This window comes from Papaver somniferum, chromosome 9, assembly GCF_003573695.1.
Source record: "Papaver somniferum cultivar HN1 chromosome 9, ASM357369v1, whole genome shotgun sequence".
Lineage (NCBI taxonomy): Eukaryota > Viridiplantae > Streptophyta > Magnoliopsida > Ranunculales > Papaveraceae > Papaver > Papaver somniferum.
This window is the reverse complement of record NC_039366.1, coordinates 184,205,593-184,227,268: the sequence shown is the minus strand read 5'-3', so window position 1 is coordinate 184,227,268 and position 21,676 is coordinate 184,205,593. Positions and strand designations below refer to the sequence as shown.

The following is a 21,676-nucleotide window of genomic DNA, read 5'->3' as shown; positions in this document are numbered from 1 at the left end:
TCCGTTTCTGTAAAAGATTACTATCACTTTTTCAATTTGGCCTATTTTTAGGCTAAAATGAAAAGGTGATGATACCCCTTTTTCAGAAACTGAGGTAGTATTTCTTTTTGTGACTTCCGCCAGCAGAATGGAGAGACTTGTGTGATGGTTTCTTATTAAGAATAAACATCTAATGAGGCTAGTCTTTCTTGCTTGCGCTTATTTGAAAATTATTGGTCGTATGCTTTTTAGGCACACAGGTATAGTTGTGTTTGGGAGTGAATACTACTTTGGGGGAGGTATACAACATTCTCCTGTTGGAACCACCCCATACGGAAAACCTATCAAGGAGTTAGATTTGGGTGTCACACATGTGCCCAAGGAGATTTTTGAAGAGTATTTACAGGAGATCAGTCCTCGGTATACAGCTGAAACCTACAATTTGCTCAGACACAATTGCAATAACTTCAGTAATGAGGTTGCCCTATTTTTAGTGGGCACCAACATACCCAACTACATACTGGAGCTACCTAATGATGTTTTGAGTAGCCCTATGGGTGCTATGATATGTAAGTCCGCTTGCCTCCTGTGATTTGTTATATGGTTAGAATTGTGTTATTTTTTATTTTGTATATGGTAGTATGCATGACCTTATAATCTTTTGTGTGATTTGCTGCAGTACCCATGATACAACAACTAGAGACAACATTGAGATCCGGTGCTGTTCCCCAAGTCCCTCAGCTCAGACCTACTTCCTCAAGTCAGCAGCCTTCATTTTCAGTCCCAACACCTGCCTCATCAGCAAGAGAAATAGCTAATGGTACGGGTAATCCACTTGGTTCTGATGGGAAGACTTCTACTGCGGAAACGCCAGAGAAGAAAAAGACAAACAGTGGTGGGGATCCTCTTGGGGATGCAAGATTGAAGATGCAGGAGGAAATCACTGCTGAGTTCGCGGCGATCATGGCATCCGGAACATTACGCGCAAGTGAGGCAGCTGCACTTGCCACCAGAAGAGTAATGGAGAGACACGGACTAGGAAATAGTGGTGTTATGTCACAGAGATAGGAGAAGGGGAGAGAGAAGAGATCGCGTTTCTACCGCTTTCACTCAATGGGAAATGTTGAATGAATAGTATTTTTTTTAAACTTTGGGGCTTGGGCGATAACGAATCTGAAGTGGCAACTGAAAAATTATATTAATGAATAGCAATTCTATCATCTGAAAAAGACCATTTTAATTGTATTACTTCAGTCGGCAGGATTTTTCAAAGAAATTTTTGAGCTGTAAATACCCAAGATCAGCTTGTTGTGTCCATTACATGGATATGAGACTTTGCTGCATATCCCCACAATCTTTGCAGCATATCCCCCTTAATTGTCTCCCAGTGCATCTAAAACCCTAGATTTAGGAAGCCTGCCCTAGATTTTGGAAGCCCGGAAAGCGGTGGGTCCATGGCTGAATTCGATGAACTAGTGGGAGAATGAACGACCCAGGGACACTATTGTGTGGGTGGGGGTGGATCTGCTGTAAGTTGCTATTCGATAGTAGCCATAGCTACACGTTTGGTTATCCATTCTATCCTTCAGCACAAATAAATCATCTATTAGCTCCTGTTTTTTTTTTCCCAATAAAAGAGGATAAAAACCTCAAGCATACATTGATAACAAAGGCCTTCTGTTAAGGTCCTTTGTGTTACTGACAACAACATTCCAGTTTTGTATATCTCGGTAGTTCATTACGACTAGTAGACTTCCGTCTCTCCAGTTATTTTGGATTTACAAAAAACCGACAGATTTGCTGTCAATTAATATCGAATCTACTTGTTAACACGAAAGTCATAGCTTTAAAATTTATATCAAAGTGCAAGTTGTTTCCAAAATCAGAGATTTGTTGGAATCTCGTATTTTTTTTAGCTTTAGCATATATTTCTATGAGTTGTGCGAGAGCTGGTTCGAAATCACTTTAAAGGATAACTTGGTAGCCACTCATTTCAATTACTCATTTAAAAGCCGCCTCGGCTCTTGCTACTTCTAATTGTTCCCTAGAAGTACAGTTTCTCCATCTCCCCTAGCTTTAATGGTTTTACCTGCAAAGTCAATCATTGTTAGTCCAATTTAGAACTGATTACATGATAATGCATGAATAAAGCTACACTTACTTATTGCCATATATCATGATGTGTCCGGTGATTGGTTGCTAGTAATAATCAAAGAATTACGTTTAGCGGATTGCAATACAAAGTTTGCATGATGTCATAATCTTTCATGTAACCCACATAAAATTGTTTATGAACTTTACTATCTTCCTTGATGTAACTGTTAGAGCAATGCTCGGTTGTTATCTCAAGTTTGTTGTCAATGTTAGATGATCAAAACTATATCTTAATTTCTAATCTACTAAGTCAAGTCTCGAACTATGTTAGAATTTGATAGTTGAGTATTAGATATCACCCTCGAAGACTAAAGATCGACGAAGACATTTGAAGAAATTCCTTTATCAGTTATGTGAAGACTGAACCATTCTATTTTCACTATCTTACCATCATATATGTTGAGACTATGTCGTATGACTTCTAGTAGATTTACAAAGAAGAAATTACGAGTCAAAGTTGCCTTGTTAAAAATCTCGAAGTATGATTCAAGCATAGATATTCAACGGTCCTTAACAATATCAGTTCGAAACAATTCATTGTTCGAGAATTAATTTGTGGATCAATTTAAAATCGCCTATATAAATGATTTTATCATTTGAAAATGTTTCAATCATCGTAAGAGAAATTGGTGAACTTCTGATATTTCTGCTCAGGGTAGGTTGGCAAACCACTTGCCATAGATAACTCATTTTCAGAAATACAGGGAAGGTTTGTGAACCGGTTTGCAAAATCGCAAATCTGTTGGGAACAGTTCACGAACCTCAGTGAGCTGAACTTTTGGTATTGGTATTAAGTAATTAAGGTTGGTGAACCAAGTTCACGAACTGTGTCCATCTGAGTTCATAAAGAGAGTACGGTTGGCGAACACAGATTCTTCCATTGTATTTTCAAGACCTAAAGTATTTGCTTGATTCCCAAGTTATCTTAACTGGGAAATTAAATCCCCGACACTCTGTGTCCTTGTTGATTTAGTGTCATCCTCAATGAATCTAGGTTTCCTCTGAGAAATATAACTAAGTTTACGACTAAAAGACTTCACTTTGGGGATTCGTGAAGCCAGGTCTGACTATCTTTACCTTGATAGTTCGTGTATTCTGATCTTGCTTTTATGTTATCCAGGTTTTTGTAATCTTTTTCAGGCAAGATAGATAGAAATCGCAAAGTTCTCTTCGTCTCAGACTTTGTGATTCCTCAAGATAGATATCTGATAGTTGTTCTTAATTGATCTTTTGAAGATTGTTCTTGAGAGGTGGTTAAGAATCTAGGATGCTCTTCGGTAGTCGTAAGTTCCGGATTTGTGAGGTTTGCTAGGTTGTCTCTTGCAAACAGATTTCTACACCTTGATCTCTCGATCTAAACGAAAATCAAATAGGATTATCTATTAGAGGCAGATTGGTATCGAAAGCCTTCACTACAACTGAAGCAACTCTTAGGCTGTAGAGGACGCCAAGGGAATCAAGTGCATAGAGCCTTGCGAGGTTCAAGAAACGTAAGAGGTGTAGCTGTAAATGAATCGCTTGGAGGGTTTGATTCGGTCTCATATACATTCCACTCGAAGTATGATAGTTGGATAGTGTCTGTAATTGGTTAATACATCTCGGTGTTCAAATCTGTACGGGGTCCCGCGGATTTTCTGCAGTTGCGGTTTCCCAGTTAACAAAATTTATGGTTTCTTGTGTTTTTCCATTTCCGCATTATATTGTTTATCTTTATAATTGGATTTACCAAGTTGTACTTATTCAATCTAAGTATATACGTCCATCTAATAGTGATCAATTACGAGACTCGTTCTTGTAGAATTCATATCTTGAAAGATAGATAACGAGTTTAATTACTTGGAAGAATTCTGATTGGATTATTTGGATATGACTAGATTGATCTTGGACATTGATTTTTGAGATCATCCAAGTACTCTTCTTGACAATCAGGTTCACGGACACATTGTCTCATATATACTGATTGAAAAGAGGTAGAGGTCAAGGTAGTTAATGTCGCGTATCAGTATCGTATCTGGCGGGTCCGATACACCTATACAAAAGATTATATCGGTTTTGTGTTAGAGCATTTGTCGGTCGAACTCACAAGTGTTTCTATCTCAAGCTTGTTGTCAAATCTATATCTTGATTTCTAGTCTACAATTAGTTAAGTCTCGGATTAGGATAAAAGTGTAATTGAGAAACGGACATCACGGCAGTCATCATTGCATTCTACCGTTTGAAGGCGAAGATTAACCAAATCTTTGGGAGAACTTATTCAACAAAAGGTAAGTGAAGACTGAACCACCTATTTCTCAAGTTATATTCACCACTACACCAAATTCAGTAATTTGTAACACTGAATTGTTACACTAATGAGTGTGATAATGCTTGTTACACAAATTTGTGTGACATTGATGAAAAGTGTAACAATGTATCCCAATTTTATTTTATTTTATGTTTTATTAATTATGTCACGCTAAAAAGTGTAACAATTCAAGTACTAAAAAAAATTATATTCTTATGTATCAGTAGAATTATTTAATATGTGAAAAATAAAAAGGTCTCAAATGTATGATTGCGTTATCCATGAAGTTATGCAGATTGGAGGCTTATCCTGGTAGGAGGACGTGTGGAATGTCTTGAATGTATGTATCATTCTGTATTTAATAAATTAGTTTTTCATGAACATTTCTACTTGAGTAATAGGCATAATTTTGGATTGTAACGTGCTGGCCAAAGAGGATGGGGGTAATTACAGATACGCCTGTATAAAAGGGCATGGAAAACGCGATGGTAATGTTCATCCATCTGCAGTGGAAAATATGTAGGTAATGTTAAGCTTTTACTTAAACTTTCATAACCGATATCATGTTACCTTTTAAGATTGTAAGAGATGATTAAAGATAGAGATGGTAATGTCGAACAAATCAGGACAAATTTTATACATCACGTATAATGACTTTATATTCATTATGAGCTTGCTGCATTACAGGTTATAACACAAAATGTATCCAGAGATCACCTGACAACCGAATGACCAATGTTCAATGATTTTGTAGTCCTAACCTTGATTTGAATCCATCGGATCACTCTTTTACCAGGAATCTGGATCCCGTATCGGATGCACAATCTTTCAACATTTTCGGTTACGTGAAATCTGCAGAACTGAATGTAAATTAATTGGATTGGGAAGGGATATTGGCGATTGGATGTGGTGAAAGGTTTAGAAGGTGGAGTGTATCAGCACATACTTGTCTAAAAGAACGAGAGAAAGGTTTCCACCGGAAGCGTCTATAATGATTTCGCACTAATCTGGGTCCCTCCTTAAGGTGGTGATGATACTATAAGTTATCTGCTTATATTGGTGGAGGTAGGATGATAAGAAATAAGAAGAAATCGCAATTTATAGATTAGACCTAGTTTACTATGGTTATTGATTAGTAGATTATTATCGATTCCAAGCAAACATATGATGATTTTTCAGGACTATTTGTTAGTTCTATTTTGGGTAATTTTTACCATTGCGTGATATTAGTTAATATTGAAACAAATTTCAATTTATTAATTTTATGTCAATACTATGTTATCATACTGCTATGGATGTTGATTTCCAATAACGTTTCTGGTTGCAGCGTGTGATTGGTAGACGGATGCATCTAAAATTGGGATGAAATTAAAATAAACGATTTTTTTTTAAATATTGCCGAATATGTTACACTAATATGTGTAATATACTTGACACACATTTTAGTGTGACCATTAATATGTAACAAAAGAAAAACACCATATTTATTACACTTATAAGTGTAACATTAAAAAAGAAGTCACACATATTAGTGTAACAAAGCAAGCATATCAAGAAATTCGAGTTATGTTTATCTTGGTAATTAGTTCTCGAAATATGAGTAAGCTTATAAACGTTTGTTCGTACTTGATGAATTTCGGTTAAGGACAATTTATTGTTCGGAATCAGAATCATGATTCAAGATTATCATTCGAAAATAGCCTGGAACAGTGGTATGTGTCATTGATGTTATTCGGGAATGTCTCGAATTGATTTAGAGAGAAATGTAGAACTACTATAAATTCGGATACAAGACAGTGTATATACAAGTCTTATAAACTAGGAAAAATATTATAAGTGTGAAGCCGTAATACATGTACTCAGTACACGTGACGGAGTAGCTACATGTCGAAAAACACATTTTTGGTACGCATACTCGTATGCACACCTTAAAAAGTCTATGAATTCGTGAATCCGGATAGGTACGCAAACCAGTACGCGTACTAGAAAAGAATTGTTGCTCCCGGAACTGGTTTGATATCCATACTGGTACACGTACCAAAAAGGTTCCGTGGACTCTGGAACTCGGTTATGTTTAAATAACATCCACACCAGTACACATACCGAATAAATTCTGTGAACTCCAGAACTCGGTTATGTCTTAAGGTTTACATACCGGTACATGTACCATGACATAACTGTTCACGAACCGGTTAAGTATTTGTACCTTGTACGCCTACTTACCATGTCGATTAAATTCATATGCACATAAAAATATTTTCCGGAGATAATTAGCATTTGAATAATCTCTAAAAACAATATAGACATATTTGATCACATGATTGTGTTTCGAGTTATATCTTAAGTGTTATATGAAAATGCTCAAGCTTATAATTCAGTTATCTAGCTTCGGCTAACCATTCATGAGCATGGTCTTATACGCGGTTTGGTTATGGTTCATCCTAACCAGTGTATATATCTTGATTATGTTAATCAGATTCAAAGATTCATCTAACAGTGGATATTGTTCGCTTGGTTCCAAAGCTATCTTAGCTTAAACCTAAAGCAACCTATGCTTTGAATACCTATAAAAGTAATCCCGACACTACTTTTCTTGGTGTATCGTAGTTGCAAAACTAGAGTCGTCCTCTTCCTAAAATTCTTTTAGGGTTTAGCGACAACAAATAATTCATAGGGATTCGTGAAGCTAGGTCCTGCTATTGGAGTATCCCGATCTTGTTCGATTGTTGAGCTTCTCACTTGAACAAGATAGAAAGAAATCATCAAAGTTCCTTTAGTCTCAGACTTTTTTGATTCCATAAGTTTAATACTTGTGTGGTGAATAATAATCTAGGTTGCACTTCGGGTTGCATAAGCCCGAATTTTGAGGTTAGCTAGAATTTTTATATTGCTATCGATTTCCATCTCACCTTGATCAACGATCAAAAAATAAATCACACATATAGGCTTATCTTTGGGAGGCAGATTGGTTTAAAGTCTTCAATTGAGTTGAAGAAACTCTTAGGCTGTAAAGGACGTCAGCTAAGGGAATCAATTGCGCGGAGTCCTGCTAGGATTCATGAGGCATAAGAAGCGCGACTGTAACTGGATTGTTGTGTGGGTTTAATTCGGTCTCAACTACATGGTTCGAAGTTAATTGGTTGTAGGCCATTGTCTGTAGCGGCTCAATACAGTTTCGTGTTCAATCTAGATTAGGTCCCAGGGATTTTCCTACGTTTGTTGTTTCCTCGTTAACAAAAATTTTGGTGACTGTGTTATTTTTTTTCCGCATTCAAAGTAGATACTGTTAGAGTACTGCTCGGTCAAACTCGCAAGCATTTATATCTCAAGCTTGTTTGTCAAGTTTAGTTGATCAAAACTATATACTTGATTTCTGGTCTACTTACAGCTATGTCTCAGATTAGGATAGAAGTGTGTAGTTGATATTTAAACTTCACGATTTTCACCAATTGAAGAAGAAGATCTACTGAAGAGCTTGGAGGAACTTCATCAACAAAAGGTATGTGGAGACTAAAACTTATCTATCACTCAGAAGTCTATTCTATTCTATCTTCTAAAGAGACTAAGTCGTATAGCTACGTAGACTTATACCTTATACACAGTTGAAATTTCGAGCCGAGTTTATCTCGTTTATATATTTCTCGAAATACATGTTGGAAGCTTTTAGCTTTAGCTTAAACTTCATCATCTACTTGACGAGTTTAGTGGGAGACAATTTATTTGTTGGAAACTAAATATTAAGTCAAGATGATTATGCGAAAATTACCTTGAAAATCTTACATGATTTGTGTGAGACAATCATTTGATGTTAACTTGAGAAGTTTCGTATTGATCGATTAATCACTTGAAAATTACTTGAAGCTAGTGGTATGTGTAAGATTACCATTGTTGTCTTTTAAGGATGTTTTAATGATTAAATGAGAGTTTGAAACTACTACCAATGTCTGGATATAACACAGGTTGTATACTTTGTATGCTAACTGTGAAGCTCTAGTTCAGGTCCGGAACCCATGCTTGCGGACAGGTTTACTTGTGAAAAGGTCCGGTACTGTAGTTCGCGTATACTGTTTGCGAACGGCTAGACAAGGTTAGGTCCGGAACTGTGGTTTGTGTCTTCTATTTCCGAGCGATACAACAAGGCCAAAGTCCGGAACTGTGGCTCGCATACTCTGTTTGCGAACACCGTGGTAAGGTTCTAAAATCGGTAAGTATGACTTTTCATACTCATGAACTCATGTTCGTTTGCGAACTAAAGTCCCTGAAATTTCAATGAAATAAGGTATGCGAATTTGTTTTGCAAACCATGGCATTATTTTCATGAATTGGTTCTTGTATAAGTACTTTGTACAATTACAAACCAAACCGATTATGTTTCAAATGGTTCATATATATTTCTATGAGATGATGAACATTTGAAAAACTCTCTTGAAACACATTTAGATTCATTTTATTATCTATCATGATTGATTGATCATCATATTTGATATACAAGTGTTAGATGAATGTGGCTAAACTATAAGTGTTCATGTGGCTAACTTCAGTTAACTGTTATTGATCCAACAAGTTATACACATTTAGGTACAGTTCATCCATATCTAACTATAGGTATATTTCATTTGTGTGTATCAAGCTAATGCCATCTAACAATGGAGATTGATTGCTTAGTTTCTAAGCACGGTTAGCTTGAATCTTAAATTAGGAGTTCATCTAACGGTGAATATCAATTGCTTTGTTACTAAGCTATCTTAGCTTTGATTGAAAGCAACCCTGATTTGAAAGAATATATAAGGGAGAACTATAGCATCTAGGAAACCTAATCCTGACACGCTCGTGTGTCCTAGTTGCAAACTAGAGTCGCTATCCATTAACCTAGGTTTTCCAAAACCATTACTTGAAGACATCATTTGGGATTCGTGAAGCCAGATCCAACTATTTTCTCCGTAGTTGTGTATTCTGATATTACTTTTTCTATCATATTGAATTTTATCTTCTCTAATATTTACTCGATATTTATCTCGGATAGGTAAGATATAAAAAGTAATCAAAATAGTTATTCGTCTCAGACTCTTGTGATTCCGCAGTAACTTCTTCTGTTAATCAGTTAGGTTATTGTGAGGTGACTAATATTTCTAGGATGCTCTTAGGGAGTATAATATCGGATTATTTGTTGAGTTTCCTGTTAGAGCATAGCTCGGTTGAACTCACCAAGCGTTGGTATGTCAAGTTTGGTTGTCATATTTTAGTGTGTCAAAACTCATCTAAAGTCGCTTGATTAAATACTAGAGTCAACTTCGTTTAGGTTAGACTAGAAAGTCTAGGAATGTTGAGACATACAAGTATTACTCCGAAGACCTGAAGAATGTGAAGAAGTAGCGAACTACAACGACGACATCATCCTTCCACTTGAGGTTAGTAATATTGACTTGAACTGTTTCATTCACAACATATCTTTCAAGTCGTGCTATATTGAAAACATAACTGCGAAGCTGTATATACTATACATATTGTATAATACTCTAGTTATGTGACATGTTCATAATAGTATAATCATAGTATTAGGGAATTAGACTAACACTTATCTTTTGAACTTTGTAGATATGACATCGACATAAACTTGTATATATTGTTATGATTATGTGAATGGGTTATGGTGAAGATTACATCCTAGGAAACAATGTTTTACATTTGCTTAAAGGAAGTACATTCATGAACTTGTTTTATAAATCGAAAGTGAAATCATTAGGCTTATTAGTCCGTCTATTCATTGCAAATCTTTGGATGACCAATATGTGTGAGATGGTAGAACCAATCTTAACTTAAGTTATGTATATTTGTATAACTAATCACAATACATGACTTATGATTTGGTATGACTGGTTTTTATTAATTGGTGTAACTGATCCTAAGTAATCGCCATGTGATGGTATGATCGATCCTTGTAATTGGTGTGACCGATCCTAGTAATTGGTGTGACCAATCATGAGTATGTGTAATCGATCCTTGTAATTGGTATAACCAGTCCTGGTAACTGGTGCAAACGGTCCTGGTAACTGGTGTGACCGATCACAAGAAATACCATGTGTAGATGAAACCGATAATTATAACTGGTGTAACCGATCCTAGTGACATGTGTGACCAATCACAAGTATTTCCATATTGAGGTATAACCGATCCTAGTGATTGGTAGAACCGATTGAACCCATATATGTGATTTGGTATTTGATCAATCACATAGTAGTCTTGGAATATATGGAAACCAATTCTAAACTTGTTTGGAAGTGTGCTATGACCGATTCCAAGAATGTAAATCCATGTAAATATGAAATAAGTATTTAAAGTGAAAAGATGTCAACATACTTTGAACACGAGCAGTAACTCTTATAATTTATTGTTCAAAGATATTCCATAGTACTCAAGGTGATCCTGTGCCAAAATAAATTGAGAATCTTTTAATTAAGGTTTTTGGTTTTATATACTTTAATTAACATCAATTAAATGCATATCTCTAAAGAATAAAAATTAGTAATGTGCATTTACTAATTGGAGATCTTCTATTGAGAGATTTTGGAAATATTGGACAAGCATTATTGGAATTATGAAAACTGAATTTTGCCATTCATTGCAAATCTTGAGAATATTTTCGGTTTTGGAAATTCCTTGATGTCCAAACATCCTTGGTCTATAAATACCTAAGTTTACATTTCTAGCAAACTATCCTAAGAGCCAGGCAAACTTCATTTCTTGTTGTTTCTAGTGGAACCATCTATTCGAAGAGAAAAGTATCCTAATTAGGTGAAATCTCTTACAACCGCTCGTTTAAAAACTTATGTGGGATCAAGAAGCTTTACGAGTACCGTTGGTGGGAAACTAGATAATTGTAGTGTTATTAGTTTTCAATTGATTTGATTGACTAACGCTTGTTGAAACTTTGATTGCACCTAGTTTGTTTATTCTTGAGAATATTCTAAGATTCACTCAAACTAGATCGAAGTATCGACGAGATTTTTAGAACTGTTGTTAGATCTAAAGACATTTTGTGATAATCCATTGTTAACAAACTCCGTTCTGAGCGTGTTTGATCACAAGAGATTCAAGTGGTGTTGTGCAGGTTATTAAATATTAAAGAATATTAGAATATGAAGAAGATTTCTTATTGGTTTTTGTATCTTGTGTATTGTGTGCACAAACCTTTATCGGCTGGGATTAGTTAAGCCAGATCCAACTATTTTCTATGTGGTTATGTATTCTGATCTTACTTTTTCTATCATATTGAATTTTATCTTCTCTAAGATTTACTCGAGATTTAACTCCGATAGGTAAGATATAAAAAGTAATACAATAGTTCTTCATCTCAGACTCTTGTGATTCCGTAGTAACTTCTTCTGTTAATCAGTTAGGTTGTTATGAGGTGACTAAAATTTCTAGGCTGCTCTTCGGGAGTATAAGATCGGATTATTAGTTGAGTTTCCTGTTAGAGCATAGATCGGTTGAACTCATCAAGGCGTTGGTATGTCAAGTTTGGTTGTTATATTTTAGTGTGTCAAAATTCATCTAAAGTCGCTTGATTAAATACTAGAGTCAACTTCGTTTAGGTTAGATTAGAAAGTCTAGGACTATTGAGACATACACGTATTACTACGAAGACCTGAAGAATGTGAAGAAGTAGCGAACTAGAATGACGACATCATCCTTCTACTTGAGGTTAGTAATATTGACTTGAACTGTTTCATTCCTAACGTATCTTTCAAGTCGTGCTATATTGAAAACTTAACTGCGAAGCTGTATATACTGTACATATTGTATAATACTCTAGTGATGTGACATGATCATAATAGTATGATCATAATATTAGGTACAGAAAATAAGGCACAAAAAAAAATAATATGTGAATCTCCTGAAATAAGGTGTAATTGAAGAAAGGTACAGAAAACAAGGCACAAACTCTCTGGAGGTATTCACGACTCTTCCCTCAATGTATGTAGTGAGATATTGTCTCACTCCCTTACCTAATCTAGGTAAATCCATCCTTTGAACTAACTTGAGAGTTGCAGGGATCACATTTTTGGGATACTCAAGTTGTTCATGTGATTACTTCTGATTGTGTGTTTCATCTGTTTAGTAAAATAATAATATAAAAAATTCATTTTCATGATGCGAATGTTGAGTCATACCTTGACCCCTAGTAACTGATGTATCTTGTTGGTTTCTCATGTGCTCTTATTTGAGGCTCTATTTTGAATCTTCTAATTATCGAGCTATGAAGATCCATAAGATAACTGGAAATCAGATACCTTATTTTTTTTGGATTCTGGTCGGCCCATTAAATGGTCCGCGAACGTCCGTGTACTCTTGTTCCTAAGAGTTCTATAATAAGAGGTCGATCTTGATATGGAAGAAGACATCAAAGGTTGTAGCTCGGTTTAAGAACTAGTTTTGAAGAAGATGATTGCAAGGAAAGAGTACAACTCTTGGATTGATGAGTCTGTCAAGGATTTAATTCATTTTCAAAATGACTCAAAGGTCGAATTTGCAAATCCACAACTGCAAATAAATTATCTAATTGATGTTCAGACCAAAATCCTTGAAAAACAAAAGATCTTGATACGGAACCAGAAGAAGCTTATCTCTGATTGCATCAAGGCCAGGAAAATTGCTCGCATTGTTGAAAGAAAGGTGAAAGTTCTAACTCATGAACATGGTGTCTAAACTGTTAAGAGAATCAAGGACATCAATGATACCTTTTATGATGGAGTCATGGAAAGGTACGAAGTAACAAAAGAAGTCTGATTCTAATTGTCTAGGAAACTTTTTATGAGAATTTATTCTTATGTTTAAGAAGGAGAACTAGGGTTTGGTATAGCAATTATTGTGATTACACATAGCTATTTCCAACGTTTTTCATCTTGCAACGTTTTTAGATTTATTTATATAAATTCTAAGTTATTTAGAAGATGATCTTGCAGTATTTAATCTTATTGGTTTTGTATATTGCAAATGTCTTATGAGATATATATGTGTTTACGTTCGTGAACTGGGTTATTATCTCATATATGCTCAAAAAGTTAAGTCTATTATGTCTTTATGCAAATATTTATAAAAGATAGAATGAACTTTTTGAGAAAATTTCGCAGTATTGATATTACTCTGATCCACTATTATGTGAAAGTACTGTATTTACTCCGTAAGTTTTCTTATGTTGAGCGATTTCCGGCTAAGTTAATCAATAAGATCTTCTTGTGGTTAATTTACTCGAGTTTACTGGATACAAATCCATGTGATTTGTTAACGTCCAAAGAAATCCTTCTTTTCTCGTAAAAGTAAGGTCGCTCATGTTGTTCTCTTGGGAATGACATCAAATGGGGGAAGTTCTTAAATAAACTTGTGCTTAATTACCATATCTTTAGTGAGGAGAGCGGTTGTGGAATTTGAAGGTGTTAGAGCACTGCTCGGTCGAACTATGATAGGTGTTGTAAACGCCTTGATATTTATCTATTGTTTATGCTTTCTTTGCGAGTTTTCGTGTAAATTATGTATCTTATGTTTGCTTTTGAGTTTTATAGGTGTTTTGGAGTTGTACGGAGCAAAAGACAAAGAAATCTCCAAAATGTAAAAGAAAAGAAGGTAGTATGGTCAGGCAGGTGATATCTGGATCCAGTCACAGGTTAAGGGGTTACTACTGGGCGGCCCGTATCTCTTCTTGGGGTTGTTCAGTTACCTTCCAAGGGAATTAGACCTCATGTTGGTTGAGTTGAGATTCAGAACAACAATTCTGGTTCCTTACAACATAGACCAAGACCGGTGCAAACAAGGGTTAACGCCGGCAGGTTCGATGGCTGAGAACCAAGGCTCAGAGGAGATTTAAAATTCAGACCAGTCAATAACTTAGTTGAAAAACGGAAGAGGATTCATAAGATTTTTGAAGGGTTTGGCTATAAATTTAAGTCAAGAAAGAAACACAGATGGGGTTTGAAATTGGAAAATCTATAAGCAGCTAGTGTGTATTTCGACATCAACAGGAAAGAATAGATGGTTGACGATTATGACAGAGATGGGTAATGAAGAACTAGCTGACTAATTTGAGAAGAAATTGGGGTTTTCTGGATTTGGAGTTTGTGTGAATGAATGGGTTTCTGGTGGAATTACAGGAGATTGAGTTGGTGTTTGAACTCAGGTGACGAAAGAGCCGTAGTTACAGCAGAACAAGGAAGATGATGGTTCTGTAATGCTTTGTAGTAGGGTCCCTGAGAGTGCAATTAGGGTTGAATTGAAAAGACAGGGAAGCAATTGAGTTTGGTTGCATATCGAAATCAAGAAGAAAATACAGTTGGGGTTAGAACACATTTCATATGTTTACAAAGAAGATGGAGTTTTGTTGTAGCCATGGGTCTGAGATGAAATGAAATTGAGATGCTGCTGCTTGAACTGAAATGGTACTGGTGATGTTGCTGGTGGTGTGAAACAAGGGACTGAATTTGCTCTTACTGGAGTTGCAACTGGTTGTGTTCGAATGGGGTTGTGACTTGATGCATTGGCTGAACAGAGAATGCAAAGAAAGTTGCAGCTGCAATTGCAATTGCAGTGAACAAGGTGGTTGCAGTGGACAAGTTGATGGAGGAAGTTGTTTCTGTTCTTAGAAGGCGATGCAATGAAGTTTGCAAGAACCAGAGAATGAGCTGATGCTTGGTTGGAGGATAAAGAGGCCTCAGAGATGATGTTGATGCCATCAGTTCATGGTAATGGAAGGTGCAAAGTTGGTTGTGCAGTTGTAATGGTACAGAAGTGGCAGGAAGAAATGGTGGTTGGTGTTTGAACCCAAGGACTTGTTTGAGGTGAAACTGATATTGCAGTGAAATGGGAGTGAGCTTAAGGTAATGGTGTTTGAGCTGTAATAGAAGAATAATTTGCAGTAACAGTAAGGCACTGGTCTGGTAGATTTTGTTGCCAGACAGAGAGAGACGGGTAGGTAGAAGAGGAATTGAAGAAGCTGCAGTTGGCGTTGGTGATGAGACAAAAGCGGCTCAAGTTTGCAACTGAAGACACTGATGATTGTGAAAATGTCTAGTTGTACTAGTGGTTTGAACTGCAGGAATGAATGCTTATGCCTGAAGTAGATGAATGTCTAGGACAGGTACAGATTACAGTGGCAGTTGCGATGGGAGAGTCTGGTGCTGCTGTAGCTAGAGCAAGAAATGGTTGGTGCTAATGGGAGTTCAGAATAAAGCAGGAATTGCAGCTGCAATTGAATGTTGTCGCCATAGCTGAATGAATGAGTTATGAACAGATAGATGAATGCTAGGTATGAATGTGCAGGGAAAGACATTTGAATGGCCACAAATGATGATTGACATTGGTGGCTGCTGTGTGAGCTAGTTATAGGGAAGGGCTTGATCTGAACTGATTATGCTGAGAAGAGTATGGAAAGGTTGCAACTGCAACCTCTTGCTGATACATTGAAGCCACAAATATGGTCATAATGGTTGTGACAGTGTCGCGACTGTGAAGATTAGAATGAGTTATCGGCACTGGTGGTATTGAAGTGTGCAGTTTCTGAAGGTGGTCCTGCTAGCTGCTAAAGCTACAAGAAAGAACAAGAAGAGATGGGAACTGCTAATGGTTTGTGGCTTGAGTTAATAGTGGTATGCAGTCAGCTGGCTTGATGCAGGTGGTGCAGCGACTGGTGCAGGAGGGATTAGTAACTGATGTTCCTGGGATGTTGATCAAGGCTGGAGTTGCCTGTCAGTTCCACAAGACTGACAGGCTTAGCAATTTTTATGGGCATGTAGATCAGAATGACTGCCAGAATTGGTTGGGCTAGGTGCAATCGGGCTTGGACTGAATTACAAGGCTGGCTATGGTCGACAGACAAAAGACGGAAATTGGAATTTATAAAAGGGAGACTTATACTCTCTACAAGGAGGATCTCTACTGTTTTTTTTTATTCTAGGGTTTACAACATGATAGGTTTTCTCTTCATTCTTGTGATGAACTCCATTATGTGTACCTAGTTTTCTTTTGGTTAAGGAATAAGTTGGATTTCCAAATATGGGTTTTCATTCAATAAATTAGTTTTGTCTCCATGTTTTGTCGATTATGATTTGCTAGAAATATCGCCATGTATGATTGATTGTTAGTTTTGTCAAGTTGCAAATTGGTAGAACTGAAGAATGTGAAGAAGTAACGAACTACAATGACGACATCATCCTTCCACTTGAGGTTAGTTTTATTGACTTGAACCATTTCATTCCTAACGTATCTTTCAAGTCGTGATATATTGAAAACATAATTGCGAAGCTTTGTATATTGTACATATTGTATAATACTCTGGTGATGTGACATGGTCATAATTGTATGATCATAGTATTAGGGAATTAGACTACGAAGTATAATGCTTATCTTTTGAACTTCGTAGATATGACATCGACATAATCTTGTATATACTGTTATGATTATGTGAATGGGTTATGGTAAAAATTCCATCCTAGGAAACAGTGTTTTACATTCGTTTAAAGGAAGTACATTCATGAACTTGTTTCGTGACTCGAAAGGGAAATCATTAGGCTTATTGGTTCGGCTATTCATTGCAAATCTTTGGATGACCAATATGTGTGAGATGGTAGAACCGATCTTAACCTTGGTTATGTATCTTTGTATAACTAATCACAATGCCTGACTTATGATTTGGTATGACTGATTTTTATTAATTGGTGTAACCGATCCTAAGTAATCACCATGTGATGGTATGATCGATCTTTGCAATTGGTGTGACCGATCCTAGTAATTTGTGTGACCGATCACAGAGTATTGTGGTAATCGATCCTTGTAATTGGTAACTGGACTTGGTAACTGATGTAACTGGTCCTAGTAACTGGTGTGACCGATCGCAAGTATTTCCATTTTGAAGCATAACCGATCCTAGTGATTGGTAGAACCGATTGAACCATGTATGTGATTTGATTTCATCAAACACATAGTTATCTTGGAATAGAGGTCAACCAATTGTAAACTTGTTTGGAAGTGTACTATAACCGATTTCAAGAATGTAAATCCATGTAAATATGAATAAGTATTTACAGTGAAAAGTTGTCAACATACTTTGAACACGTACAGTAACTCTTATTATTTATTGTTGAAAGATATTCCTTAGTACTCAAGGAGATCTTGTGCCGAAATAAATTGAGAATTTTTTAATTTAGGTTTTTAGTTTTATATGATTTAATTACCAGTAATTAAATGCATATTTCTAGAGAATAACAACTAGTAATGTTCATTTACTAATTGGGTATTTTCTATTGAGAGATTTCAGAAATTTTGGACAAGTATTTATTGGAATTAGGAAAACCGAATTTTTCCATTCATTGCATATCTTGAGAATATGTTCGGTTTTGAAAATTCCTTAATGTCCGAACATCCTTGGTCTATAAATACCTAAGTTTTTCTAGCAAACTATCCTAAAAGCCTGACAAACTTCATTTCTTGTTGTTTCTAGTGGAGCCGTCTATTCGTAGACGAAAGTATCCTAATTAGGTAAAATCTCTTGTGACCACTCGTTTAAAGACTTCTGTGGGATCAAGAAGCTCTACGAGTACCGTTGGTGGGAAACTAGATAATTGAATTGTTATTGGTTTTCGATTGATTTGATTGACTAACGGTTATTGAAACTTTGATTGCACCTAGTTTGTTTATTCTTGAGAATATTCTCTTCTGATATAAGATTCACTCAAACTAGATCGAAGTACAGACGAGATCTTTAGAACTGTTGTTAGATCTAAAGACATCTTGTGATAATCTATTGTTAACAGACTCTGTTCTGTGTGTGATTGATCACAAGAAATTAAAGTGGTGTTGTGCAGGTTGTTATTGAAGATTAAAGAAGATTTGAAGACGAATAAGATTTCTTAATAGTTCTCATATATTTGTGTGTGCAAATACCTTGATCGGCTATGATCCAACTAGAATCGGATTTATTCGATTGATTAGTTACGTGAGATCGACATCGCTTTATAGTTTCTTGTTGAGATATATATTGATTGATTGCCAATCTAAACTTAACTGCTTTGGTAGTTATTGGATAGATTGATCTAACCAGGAAAAGGAGTTTATTATATTAAATGTAAAACCTTTGCGTATGACTTGAGATATCTGTATCTTGGATAGAATCAATAGATTTGTTACCAAACAGATTCGTTGTTGCTTTGCTGTTTGGAATATCCAAAGGAATTCTATCAGCGTGACCTTCGAAGTCGGAAGCGCAGGGATACTGAGGAAACTAAGTGAACTAGGGGTAGTTGCTTGGTCTCAACATACGAAGTTGGTTTAGATTTTGTATAACGGCTTAATTATGAGAGTATTCAATTCTGGATTAGGTCCCTGGGTCTCGTAATTCTTTTCTGAAATCAAGAAAAAAGTCTATGGATGATAACTTGATTGAGAATCATACTCATGATAAGAAAAGAATGCATCCAAAACAAAACAAATAGGTACCTGGTTCAAAGCATGTTTTGGATCCGACTCCAATTACCGATGAAGAATCTTCTGTTTTTATTCCAGAAAGAAAGAAGAACTTTGATTCACTATTCCGTTCTAATCCTGAATTAGTGACTGGATTATAAAGGTTTTTCAACAAAGTCAAAACCTTTTTAGAAGAAGGAAAATCCATTGACAGCCTGAAAGATGTCTTAGAACTTATTGTTCAACTAAATGTAAGAATTTGTGAAGGAAAGCGTGAAACACTCAGCCTTCAAAATAATCTGGCAAATTATTTGGAACAAAAATTGGCTTTGTGTAATGAAGTGAATCAACAAACTTCAGAGTGTGAATATCTTAACAATCGCTAGAACATTCACAAATAAGGATTAAAATCCTTATAGAAGATCTTCTTACAAAATCTTGTCAAGAGGTATGCTTTTGCAAATCCTTAGAAAGACATTTCTACAAGGTATGAATTCCTTTAAAGGCCATATCAGAAGTCTTGAAAGAAAGATATATGCAATCTGTTTGATGTCAGATCAAGACTGCCTGGGCTCGAATAAAAAGGATATACCATCCCGGGCTCAAAAAGTAATAAAGAATATAGCATCACGCAATATTCCTGATGAAAAAGGATGTACCAAGCACATTCTAAACCCATATGGGGAAATAAGATAATGTCCCTAAAGATAAGAAGGAAGATGTTGCTCCAATGGTACTTGGTGAGGAAAAACCCCTCTCACCCCAACAATTAACAATGTTGGAAAGTGCATCCTTACAATGTCCAATCTTTTGATGTAAGGAAGCACAAGTATCTGGGCATCCAGAATCCTGTTAATATCTCTTATTCAACATAGGGAGAATACACAATCTACCTGAAAAACATTTAATAAGTTTTTGTGTGTAGAAAAGTTGTCTTACAACAACTTTTTTAAACATGAGTTTTGTTGTCTAAAGTATTTTTAGATACATGATTTTGAAGATTGATTCTTTTCGAAAAAATATTTATGATTTGGAAACATATAAGATGCAAAAATATTTTCGAATCTGGTCAGATTTATTTATTTAAGGCTGATACCTATGTTTGGTATGTGTTGAAATCCTTTAGTATATGTACTCATTCTGATTGAGAACTTATTTTAAAAGATGTATCCTCAAACCAGGTCTCAAGCTAAGATTCTGAAAGTTTTGAGTGGAAAGGCTTCTAACAAAACCATTAATCTTGTTGATTCCTTCAAGAAATCTGGTTGTGAGGATAAACGAGAAGAAAATGAAGATGTGACATCTCAAGCAGGTGTTACTAATCTTTTGGTACAAAATAGTTTGGATACTAAGATTGATATTCTCAATATTCGTCAAGTCCTCCTCGGTACCATTGAAACTCATCACAGACATGCAGCATTACTATGAACTGTTATCTGTAACCAAAGAAAGATGATAAAACTTGGAATCAGTAATGGGGAGTATGCTCGGAATATTAATCGAAAGGTTAATACTTTAGCTTGTGAACATAATCAAGGTACTGTGTGTAGAATCGGGAAAATCAGTCGTGATGCTGTTGATGAAGATGATCTTTGGAGATGATGCCTTGACAAGAAAAACTAGTTAAATAACCTAGTGTTTTTCTAAAGAGAAAGGTCTAAGTTATTTTCTGAATAATTAGAACCTGATGAGAGAAATGAAGTTAATTCTAATCTTTATTTTTGTCTTATCGAAATAAATGATTGCACATATGCAATCGGTTTAACAAGGGAATTAAGTTTCTTAGTCGATTTGTTATACTATTAAGGAAAATTGTTTGAGGAAATTGTTTCCTTGATAACATATTAAAACTAAATTACTTGTAGTTTCGGTTTTAATATTGGTTATCTAAAGTGATATGTGACACCTTCGTGGTTAACTCTTATTGGTTGTTTACAAGTCTTTTAGATTTATAAGATCCTTTCGGTTTGTACTTTATTTGCTCGAACCTTTGTCATTTTGTGATAAAAATGGGGAGAAATATATAGAGTAAACAAGTGATTTGCAATCACTAAGTAAAGGACAATTATGCATAAACGTTACATCTAACAAAAGAGTAAAGCATTGACTAAGGGGGAGAAACATATCATATTGTTGTTGTAGTATTATGACTACAAAAAGGGGAATAACAAAGATGTTCGGATTGAATATTTACCTAGATTACCTTTAGGGGGAGTAAAAGCTTTTGTTATTCAAATGTCAACAACAACATTTATTAATTGAATATATGCAAGTTATTGTGCTGTTGAAACTTGGAATCAAGCATATGTAAAATGAATTCTTTTGTAATTTGTTTATCTATATGTAACAAGAGTTTTGTCACTAAAATTGACAAAGGGGGATATTGATAGAGCATAGCTCGTTTGAACTCACCAAGCGTTGGTATGTCAAGTTTGGTTGACATATTTTAGTTGTCAAAACTCATCTAGAGTCGCTTGATTATATACTAGAGTCAACTTCATTTAGGTTAGACTAGAAAGTCTAGGAATGTTGAGACATACAAGTATTACTCTGAAGACCTGAAGAAAGTGAAGAAGTAGCGAATTACAACGATGACATCTTCCTTCCACTTGAGGTTAGTAATATTGACTTGAACTGTATCATTCCTAACGTATCTTTCAAGTCGTGCTATATTGAAAACATAACTGCCAAGTTGTATATACTATACATATTGTATAATACACTAGTGTTGTGACATGGTCATAATTGTATGATCATAGTATTATGGAATTATACTATGAAATATAACGCTTATCTTTCGAACTTCGTAGA

The 21,676-nt window shown here is 35.5% G+C and overlaps 1 protein-coding gene across 1 annotated transcript in view; it reads left to right on the top strand.

Moving 5' to 3' along the window:
• The window catches only part of LOC113310875 (desumoylating isopeptidase 1-like), a 4,595-nt gene extending 3,363 nt beyond the window's left edge, over nucleotides 1-1,232 (top strand). Inside the window, exons 4-5 of the mRNA XM_026559690.1 lie at nucleotides 232-548; nucleotides 659-1,232. Of these exons, the coding sequence (XP_026415475.1) occupies nucleotides 232-548; nucleotides 659-1,047 (706 nt within the window). The 3' untranslated portion in view covers nucleotides 1,048-1,232. The remainder of the gene's footprint in view (nucleotides 1-231; nucleotides 549-658) is intronic.
• Nucleotides 1,233-21,676: the final 20,444 nt, after the last annotated feature.